Source organism: Mus caroli, unplaced genomic scaffold (assembly GCF_978045245.1).
Source record: "Mus caroli unplaced genomic scaffold, Mus_caroli_1 scaffold_10, whole genome shotgun sequence".
Classification (NCBI taxonomy): Eukaryota; Metazoa; Chordata; class Mammalia; order Rodentia; family Muridae; genus Mus; species Mus caroli.
In genome coordinates, this window is record NW_028227265.1 from 59,141,466 (window position 1) to 59,152,425 (window position 10,960).

At 52.2% G+C, this 10,960-nt stretch overlaps 1 protein-coding gene across 1 annotated transcript; it reads right to left on the bottom strand.

Moving 5' to 3' along the window:
- Positions 1-464: 464 nt before the first annotated feature.
- Cope (coat protein complex I subunit epsilon) lies at positions 465-10,951 on the bottom strand. Its single transcript, XM_021169403.3, has 10 exons — positions 10,598-10,951; positions 8,828-8,890; positions 7,766-7,866; positions 6,852-7,004; positions 5,424-5,477; positions 4,851-4,932; positions 2,993-3,148; positions 1,797-1,865; positions 675-749; positions 465-596 (listed from the first exon to the last, which is right to left on the bottom strand). The coding sequence occupies exons 1-10, from the start codon at positions 10,721-10,723 to the stop codon at positions 549-551; spliced, it is 927 nt and encodes a 308-aa protein (XP_021025062.1). The 5' UTR covers positions 10,724-10,951; the 3' UTR covers positions 465-548.
- Between the last annotated feature and the right edge of the window lie 9 nt (positions 10,952-10,960).

The following is a 10,960-nucleotide window of genomic DNA, read 5'->3' on the forward strand; positions in this document are numbered from 1 at the left end:
GAGTTGGTGTCACATGGCTACCCCAGTGGCTAAGGTAAGGTCACAAACCTCCAGAGACAGCATGGGGGCTAACTAGCCCTCCTCCTCCCTGTCCAGTGGGACCTGTTTGGGGCTCCTCACTATAGCCTGGTAGGCAGGGCCCAGAATGGGTCTATCCTGCCAGTGGCCCTATACCCACCATGCTGTGCAAGGTGGCAGCCCACACAATAAGCACTAGGGTCCAAGATTTGAGCGGCAACGTCCTTCACTGATGGCTGCCTTGATGGTCTGTGCCTCAGTTTCCCCTGGATGCTGATTGAGGCAACCTGGGGGGGGTGCTTGTAGGGGAGGACAGGGAACCATGGAGGGGTACCCTGAAGCTTAGAGTGCAGGACTGGTGGTGTACAGTGAGGTGGGAGCCTGGGACTCTCTCCTCCCAGTCTCTCTCCTGTCAGAGTGAGCGCCTGGTGGGTATCAGGCAGAGCGATAATGGATAGACTTTATTGGCAGACACGAAGGGAGGACAGCATCCCGTGGCACACAGTTGGGGTCACCAGGGCATCTCCACTTTAAGCACTGGGCGCATACTGCAGTGCCAGTCGATCGAAATCGTTCTCCTACAGTGGGAGAAGAGACATAGCATGAGACAGCACTGCTTCCTCCCTCCCATCCATAGGAACAACTGCTCTGCTCACCTTGGCCTGGTACTCCTTGATGAAGGGGTGGGCCCTGTGTGCATCCTTCAGCTGGGACAAGTATCGGTTTGTCACCTGAAGAGAGTGGGTTGGAATTAGTTGGCCAGATATGAGGATCCAAAAGCCACTCTACCCTGCAAGATAGGGTGGGAGCAAGGGAGGGACCCACCCCCATCCCAGAGATTACGGAACCTGGGCAGCAGGTTCCACTGCAGTGGGGAGTGGCCAGGACAGGGTGACAGGGTGACTGGCTGATGAAGCTTTAGGAAATGACATGTCCCAGATCCTTTTTTTAAAAAAAGATTTATTTAATGTATGTGATTTCTCTCTCTCTCTCTCTCTCTCTCTCTCTCTCTCTCTCTCTCTCTCTCTCTCTCTTTCTTTGGTTTTTTGAGGCAGCTTTTCTCTGTGTAGTCCTGGCTTTCCTGGAACTCACTCTGTAGCCCAGGCTGGCCTCGAACTCGGAAATCCGCCTGTCTTTGCCTCCCGAATGCTGGGATTAAAGGTGTGCGCCACCATGCCTGGCTCACTGTCTCTCTCTTTAGACACACCATAAGTGGGCATTGGATCTCATTACAGATGACTGTGAGCCACCATGTGGTTGCTGGGAATTGAACTCAGGACTTCTGGAAGGGCAGTCAGTGCTCTTAACCGCTGAGCCATCTTTCCAGCCCCATGTCCTAAATTCTAGGACAGTGATTTTCAACCTTCCTACTGCTGGGACCTTTAATACAGTTCCCCATGTTGTGCTGACTCCCAACCATAACATTTTCTTTGCTATTTAATTTTGCTACCTAAGTGTAATTTTGTTACTGTTGTCTATTATAATGTAAATATCTGGTATGCAGATCTGTAAAAAGCTCATTTGACCTTCAGGGTGAGAGTCTCTGTTCTAGGATCTAAAAGCAAGGTAACTCCAGCCCAGCTGTGTCTACACAGCACTGAGGACGACGACTGTCCATCCTCGACTGGGACAATGCAGCAAGTTGTTTCCTGGTTACCTATGCAGAAAGCTGCACCAACTTCCTCTTCATCCTAGGTCTCCACTGGTCTCTGCCTGTCCTGTTTCTGTCCTCACCACCATCCTGAAGGGGCTGAGGCCTGAGTCACACTACAGCCTACCTCAGGGGGCTTGCCCAGGTGCTGTGACAGTACAATGAGGTTGATGAGGGTCTCAGGGTGGCCGCTGTCCTGGAAAAATATGGAGAACAGGCAGTCAGCAAAACCCAGGTGCTGAACCCACCTACCAACATCTGACTGAGCCCAGAAAGAGCCAGCCTAAGCTACCACAGAGAAGGTAGGTGGCACCAGGCAGTCCCAGATTTTCACCATGTACTCTGCAAGGCAAAGGGTCCAGGGCCTTGCGCCTCCTGCTCAGCCTGGCCCAGGTCTGTCCTCCTAGCTTTGGGGGGCCACCGAGTTCCCGTGCTCTACATTAACCTGTTGGCTGTGAAGTTACTCCCCTCACCCCGCCCCAAAAGTTACATCAGCAGCCTCTCCATGGAGGCAGGGATGGCAGGCCAGCTTTAGGTGAGGGTTGGGAACAATCAGATGGGAAACTACTTGTGCCAAGTCCCACAATAGTGCCCCTGTGTTTAAAAACTGAGACTACAACAGCTTCTGCTGACTACCTGCTGGGCATGGACATTGTCCTAATGATGGATCTGTGTCTGGCACAGCCAGTAGTCAGGCTGGTGAAGAGCCTTGTGGTAGCCCAGCAGTAACTGCAGACTTCCCTTGTGGGGAGCTCACTCTATACATGACATTCTTGGTTTTGGGCTGCAAACTCATAATCCTCCTGCTGTAAATTCCTAAGTGCAGTGTGACAGGCCTTACCCCCAGTCCTTCCTCAAGACATTTCAGAGCCTTGCACATATGAGGTGGCAGCGCATGGGCAGCACCTGTGTTCTCCTAAAGACACCAGGTCATGCCTCAGCCCAAGGCCCTCATTCAATTTGTTTTTGATTGCCTAGGGCAGGGTTTTTTGTGCAGCCTTGGCAGTCCTGGAACTCACTCTGTAGACCAGGCTGGCCTCAAACTCAGAAATCTGCCTGCCTGCCTCTGCATTCCAAGTGTAAGGATCAAAGCCACATGCCACCATGCCTGGCTATGCCTCTTTAATTCAAGGCAGGCCTAGCAGTCTAGACACCCTGGAGATCCCCACAGCAGGCAGCTAAGGACGTAGTGGATCTGGAGAGCACACGTGTTTACTGGTCAGGCCGCCAACGGTTTTCATGGCCAACTATGAGTTTCCAATTGTTTGAGGTATGTAATGTTGTGCCAGGATGCCCACAATGGTCAGGGCATGCCCCACCTACCTTGTCCAGTGCCTCTTGCAGCACACCCTCCGCAGTCTCCCAGCGGCCCTGTGCCGAGTGGCAGGCTGCCTGGCCATTGAGCAGCAGCAGTGTGGGGGAGCACTTGTCGGCCAGCTCTTGGAATATGTAGTAGGCTTCTTGTAGCTTCTCACCACCCTATGAGGATACCTATGTCAACTGCTGGTCACCTGCTCGCCGGACACCCTCCATGACACAACCCAGGGAGAGTCTCTCTCTAGACCAGCTCAGGCCCCGCTCCCTTCCAGCAGAGAACCCTGAGTAGAGGGATGTGAGACACGCATGGGCACACAACCCTCCAACCATGCTGCCCGACTCTACCACTGTAAAGATGCTGTGGAAAAGGGTTTCCAGGGAGGTGGTGTATGTGTTGGGACCACAGGGACGCTGAGTCTCACAACAGTTTTAAAATGCAGCAAGGCTGTCAGGGCAGACCTGTAACTGCAGCTACTCTGAGGCCTGGGCAGGACACAAGTTCAAGCCTTGGCTGGTGAGACGACTCAGCCAGGGACAATGCTTGCTGCCAGACCTGAACACAAGAGCTCCACCCCTCTGCACATGCATGTCCCATCCTAGTAAACTAATGTACATACTGTCCAAGCCCTGCTTGCTTACAGAGTAAACTCAAAGCCAGCACGTGGAGCCTTATGAAGTTCTGTCTAAAATGAAAATCAACATTCTACTTGGTTTTTCTAGGCAGGGCTTTTCTCTGTAGTCCTGGCTGTCCGGGAACTTACTCTGTAGATCAGGCTGGTATTTTACTCACAGAGATCTGTCTCTGCCTCCTGAGTGCTGGGATTGAAGGTGTGCACCTCTACCATCTGACTCACAAATTACAAATTTTACAAAAGGTCAGGGAGCTGAAGATGGGTAAGCAGCTACTCTTTAAAAGGACCCATTCATTGCAGGCATCCCCTGGGCACCCCACAACTCTCTGTGACTCCAGCTTTGAGGGACTGACGCCCCCTTCTGGTCTCTTCAGGCACTGCACACATATGCACGAACCCTTTAAGAGGGGCAGGGCATGGGGTGCATGCCTGTCCTCAGCACTAGGGTGATGGAAGCAGGAAGATCAGGATTCTAAAACAGCCTCAGCCACATGGCCAATCCGATGGCACCCTGGCTATGTGACACTTGCCTTTATTTTTATTTTTTTTCAAGTTTTTTTTTTTTTTAAATTAGGTAATTTCCTCAATTACATTTCCAATGCTATCCAAAAAGTCCCCAATACACTCCCCCCCCACAGTCCCCCACCTACCCACCCCCGACACTTGCCTTTAAAACAAAACAAAATCCCTCCAGGCTAAATTCAAATAAAAGTAAAATATGCTGTGTGTATTTTAGTGTGAAGCACTTGTCAGGCACGAGTGAGACCTTGGGTTCCATGCCAGTCTCGAAGAAAGAAAGAAAATGAAAGAAAGAAAGACAGACAGACAAAAACAAAAACAAAAACCCAAACTGAAAATAAGTCAGTCAACCTCCAGAAAGCCCATGTCATTCCCAGCCAAGAAGACGAGCTCCTGAGAGGCCACAGCGGGCTCTCCTGTAAAGGCCTGCAGACAAAAGAGCTCAGAAAGGAGGCCAAGCCCAGGAAGCAGAACAGGGCGGCTGGCAGGAGGCAGTGTGAGCTAAGGATGCCCAGCTTGTCAGAGCAAAGCCACTCCAAATCTAAGAGACAAGAGAGCTGGCCAGCTGCCTGGCTTGGACCAGTCCCGCCAGGAGACTCTTCCAGTGTCTGCAGGGCTCTGCCATTATGCTGCCAGTGAGGCTTGGTTGAACAGAGGGGTGAAGCCACAGGAGTGACACTTAGTCCCTACCCCCAAATTCCTGGGGAGCTTACCACAGCCAGGTTGACCCAGGCAGTAGCTAGCTGGGTAAGTGTGGCGTCCTCATCTTGGTCCTGCATCTTCTTCAGCTCCTTCCTGGGACATTGGAGGGCAGGCACTGAGTGGCCTGGGGGACCCCCAGAGCCTGGGGATGGACCCTGGCACACTCTCCTACTAGCCTGTGTCCAGCTGATACGGGGAAGACAAGGCTGGCCCACCTGGACATGGTACAAATCCAGGAGATGCTACCCGGGGACAGAGTTCTGTTGTGCGGTACCACCTCAGGTAAACTCCCAGCCTGCCACAGCCTAGGGAGCTGCTACTCCACCCCCAACAACAACCCCACCCCATCCCCCAAAGAACTGGGCTAGGACTTGGCTTGCTTCCCACGTGTCCTGTGCAGAGCCTTCCATCACCCGATGGGCAGTGTCCACCCACAGTATTACAGAGGGAAGCAGGCAGAGTCCCACACCCTTGTTCCCAGCAAAGGACCCTAGGGAGAGGCTACATCAAGGCTGTTGTGTCACTTGTATGGGACACAAGAACTAAGAGGCCTTGGGGAAGCTGACGCTGACGTCTGGGCTCACCGGGCTAGGTCCAGCCTGTCCAGCTTGAGGAGGATCTGAATCGTCATGGCCATGCTGTGGACAGGGCAGAGATAGTGATTGGCAGGCATCTGCTCTTGCCAAGAGAAACACTTCCACTTTTCCAGGAAGATCACAGGGGTCTGGGATCTTCCTTGGGATCTGTAGGGACAGACTTGCTGGTGCAACACTGCTGTACTCCTCTGCAGGCCAAGCAGAGAGCCCCAGACCTGCCCCTGCCTGTGTGGGGCGACAACAGGCACAGGGCTTGAAGCCATGGCCCTAGAGTACCTTTGCCTGCCGTCATCAGCCTGTCTCAGCTCCAGGGGAGCCAGATGACTCACGTGGTCACTTGTTCCTTGCCTCCCTTCTAGACGGGCTGACCCCAGGCTGTAGCGGCTAACTTCATGTCTACTGCTCTTCTGCGTACTTTTTCCTCCAGTTCCATGATGGAACCTGTGATCATCTGCCCTTTTCTTGCAGACAGGGTTCCATGTAACCTAGGCTAGACTCAAAGTTTAGATCAGCTGAGGATGACCTTGAATTCCAGATCATCCTCCCGCTACCTCCAAGTCCTGAGATGACAGGCCCGATTGATATGCTCTCCCTCCCCATTCCCACTTGAAACAAGCTCTCTCACTATGTTGCCCAGGCTAGCCTCAAAACCCTAAGATATCTGAAAAATGGTTCAGAGAGTAAATAAACACTTGCTATGAAGCCTGATGACCTCCAGGGTCCACATGGTAGAGAGAACCAACTCCCACGAATTGTCCTCTGCTCTGCAGCGCGCACACACTGACTGTTGTACACGTCTGTCCCCAAATCTATCTGTCCCCAAATCTATCTATCTATCTATCTATCTATCTATCTATCTATCTATCTGTCTGTCTGTCTGTCTGTCTGTCTATCTATCTACCTATCTATCTATCTACCTACCTACCTATCTACAGATATATAGATATATCTATATATATGTACATATATAAATATATCTAAAAACACACATATATATGCACATACACACACACATACATACATATATATGTACGTACAGGGCTTGATTCATCTCCCTCAGCTTTCTAGGAGATGGGATTTTAGGTATCTGCCTGACCTGCTTATCCCTCCTTTTTTTTTTTTTTTTTTTAATAATTTTAAACTCATTCTTTGACAAGTCATACATATATATAACATATTTTGATTGTAGTTCCTTCTTACCCTCCCTCTGGGATCTTTCAGCTTGGACTTATCTAAGTTCTCTTTTCTTTGTATTTGTGTGTATATGTGTGTGTGTGTGTGTGTGTTTGCACATGTCCAACACAAGTGTGGAAGTATGGAGATCAGAGGACAGCTTGTGGGAGTCAGGGTTAGACTGGGCCCCAGTAAGACCCTGTCTTAAGAGAAGCCAGAAGAAGCAGGTTTCAGGCCACTCACCACTCAAGGCCGTCGCCCTGGTGCAGGGTTCGCAGGGCTGCATCCGGGTTCTGGTCGTGGAAGTAGATGGAAGCAGCCATGAGCAGGAAAGTGGTATTGGTCACATCCACACTCCTGCTCATCTCCCGATCCAGCTCCAGCACGATGCTGTCCCTGCAAGATGTGGCTGCTCACTGTGAGGCTAAGGCAGGAGTCAGCCTCATGCCTCTGAGGGATCCCATTCTTCAGGAGCACAGAGCTGTGTCAGTCCAAGGGTGCACAGGAGTGAGCACCAGAGTGGCCAGGTCATCCTAACAGAGCACCAGGCAACCCTAACATGGTGCATCAGGGAGACCAGCCTTTGATGCTTCCAGCCATCCCTGCTCATGCACATGGCAAAACAAGTTAGGAGAGGTGGGAACAGGCACTCAGGCCAGCTGCGTGCTGGAGGGCTGCATGTGATAGCTGAGAAACTGCATCAGAAGTGGTCAATTTCTGGTTGGTGGGAATCCTAAAGGCCTCTGTGCCCTGGCTTCGTGCTAAGCCCAAGAACAGGCCTGGGTTCGGGTAAAGCAGGCAAGATCTACTCTACCCTGGGTATGGCTAGCACAGCTGCTAGGAAGGGACAGTGTTCTTAGGTCTGAGGCTCTAAGACAGGGCTTGCTGAATGGCTACCAGAGTCTGTCCCCGCTCCCCCTGTTCTTTTCTGTGCTAGGAAGCCAAGGTCATGAGTGTGCTTGGCGTGATCAACATATATCCACACCCCAGCTGGATACGGCCTGTGCAGCAGGGTCCACCACCACCTCCACTGGGCAGGCAAGGGAAGTTAATGGAGACACCAGAGTGAGGACATCTTACCCTCTCTCTGCAGGGTGGAGCAGGCCCTGGGCTCCAGCTATTTGGGCCTAGTGCCACCTGCCCTGGCCAAGCCTTACCTCTGGTTCTCACTGGCAAGGTACTCAGCAAACATGCGCACAGCCTGGAGTTCTGGGGCCGAGGAGGGTTTGATCTCGTCCAGGACCACGCCATACTTCCTCTACGGTCACAGGTGCACATCAGTCCTTCCTACCTGAAGGCTTCATATTCCCAACCAACAGCCCACACCACCAGCACACTGCCCAAGACAGCAGTGTCACGTGCATCTGCAGCATGCAGCAAGGTGGCCAAATTTGTTTTCCCTGCTGCTGTAGCTGGGGACAAATGTCAGCAGGGTGGGGGCAGAGGGTGTCTGCTATGTCCCATCTTCCCCCACCTGACAGATCTCTTCCTGACACCCACAGCTATTTCTGGAGCCACCTGTCCCTTGCTGTCCTTTCTCAACCAGGCTGCTTTCAGAGCTGCAGCAATCCCCTTCCTCAGCCTTCCAAGTACTGTGTCACCATGCCCTGTTGGGAAGATCACAGTCACACAGAACCACACAGAGTGTGCGACTGACCTAGGCACGGGGTGGTGATGCAGTCTGTGGTTAGGAGGCTGTTTACCAGGCTCCTCCTGGGGCACCTCAGCCCTTGCCTTGGGCCAGAGTGAAGAAGACCTTTTCAGAGGTCACTAGGAATATATCTTTTTGAGCAGCATTTTGTTGTGTAGCCCAGGGTACCCTCAAACTTGAGCTCCTTCTGCCTCAGGCTCCCAAGTGCTGGGAAGACAGGCCTGTGCCACCTTGCACAGCCTGGGGCTGTTTTTAGAACACAGAAGTGAAAATACACCTCGTGTTTTATGTAGGTAATGACGAAGCCAGGCATGGTAGCACAAGGGAGGTGGAGGCAGGAAAGGGAAGTCATCCTGGGCTCCATAGTGAATCCAAGGCCAGTCTAGGCTATGTGAGATGGCTGCCAAGCCTGATGACTTGATTTCAATTCTCAGGACCTACACAATGGAAGGACCACACATACTTAACCCTCCCCATGATGAGGCATCCTGACACAGTCCCCTGGCCTGGCTGTCCACAGCTTTCCTGCATAGTACTCTGTGCCCTTCCCCAGGCTGTCCACACTCACCTGTGCGAGGTATGCTCTGTACAGGAAGACATCCCTCTCTACTTCCCGCTCGGGACTGGAGAGCTGTGAGGAGATATGCAGAGTGAGGCTGGGCAGCCTCCCTGCTAGGCTCATAGCTCTGTGTCTTAGCTGGAATCCAGGAGACCCAGAAGCCCCAAAGCCTCCACAGAGGGCACCCAATGTGCAAAGCCCTGATCTTCTCTCAGCTGATGTGAGCCCAAGGAGGCTCCGCCGTCATCCCAGTATCACAGCGTGCAGTGCCACTATGGCTACAGCAGCAGCACAGCTGCATGCCCCGGCCCTGCTGGGCGCTTTACAAGCTCAACGAATTTGGCTTTGATTTTATTATTTTGGGAGTTTTGGAGACAGGGTTTCATGCAGACTAGGCTGGCCTCAAACTCACTACATAGCTGAGAACAAGTTGGATCTTCTTGCCTCTTGTCCAGAACCTTAACGAAACAGCTTTTTAGCCTGGTAAGGACAAGCCTCCACACAGTTTACCTGAGCCATGCCCCAGCCTATCACGGCCCTGACCCTGTTTCACATTCAAAACAGCCAAGTCTAAGACCACCACTTTCTACACCCATTCTGCCATTTCCTGGCTCTCTGTGCTGCCTCTGTTGCCAAGGCTACTATACCTAGAAAGCCTGTAGCTCCACCAACTCCATCCCTTACTGAGTCCAGCAGGAATGCTGTTTTCCACGAGGGCACAGTGAGGAATGAGTGACAGGTGATTCTGTCAACAACACACACAGGCTGTTGCAAACATGGGTCCCATCTTTACTGAACTAAAGACAAGCTGAGCATTGTGGCTCAGGCCTGTCACCCTGCATCTGGGAGGCTGAGGCAAGACTGCTGAATCTAGGGACAGCCTGGGCTATGTGACGCTGCTTAAAACATAAAACAAAACCAGGGCAGGGATTTAGCCCGTGGAGCCTTTGCAGCGAAGCTGTGCTTTCCACCCCCAGTACAGCATGGCTGTGCGTACTATGATCCCAGCAATCCAGAGAGCAGGCATGGCCATCAGGAATTCAGTGCTCTTTAGCAACATGGGGAGTCTGAGGCCAGCCTGGGCTAAAGGAGACTGTCTTCTTTTATAACCAAACTTCCCTTCTGGGGGGAGTGGGGGAGGCGAGGAGGGTACAGTTCAAGATGGGTTTTTTTTTTTTTTTTTTTCTGTAGCACCCTGGCTGTCCTGAAAGTCGCTATGTAGATCAGGCTGGTCCAAAACTCAGAGATTTGACTGCCTCTGCCTCTGGGTGCTGGGATTTAAGGCACACCAAGCTACCTCCCGTTTAGGACTATTATTAAGACAGATTACAGTATTACCCGACTGACCTAGAACTCCTTATGAAGATCAGGCTGACCCTAAACTTACAGAGACCAGCCTCCCAAGTGCTGGGATAGAAGGCGTGCACCATGATGCCTGACTTTAGACACTTAAAAAAAGGGGAGGGGGAGAAACGAAACAGTAAGAGGTTTTAAGATGGAGCTAGTGGCGCACAACTGTCACCTCACCATTACCCTGACTTCAGGTCAGCCTGGGCTATAAAGTGAGCCTCTGTCAATCAACCACCAGAAAGTTGGAAGCTTGGCACAGGGGTGCACACCTGTCATCCTAGCACTGGAGGGGTGAAGACTGGAGGCGCAGGACTTCAAGGTTAGCCTCGGTTACAGAGTAAATTCAAAACCATCCCTAACTATAAGAGAAACCGAGTCCTCGGACCAGAATCTCAGAGCGCCCCGGAAGCTGCTCCGCATGCTGCCCACCTTCACGCGCTGAGCCTCGTTGATGCACTGCTGGTAGCTGCCGATGTAGAAAGCGTTCTTCACGTCGAACAGCTCGTCTACCTCTCCGGAGCCGCCAGAGACCGCGCCGGGAACCGGAGGAGCCATGTCACCGCACCTCTAACCGGCCTTCTTCTGGGACACGTAGGCCGGAAGCAGGTCCCCGCCGTCAGGAACTCTGGGAAACGTAGTTCTATGGGACCAATCGGCGTTTGAAAAAGAAACCTTGCAAAGCCTCCCGAGAACTATAGTTCGGGTTCCGTCAACAAACACAAGGCCTTCAGAACCAAAACACTGAAAAGCGGTCAAAGCTCGGATTGGTTGAAGGATCTGGAGAGGGTCTCT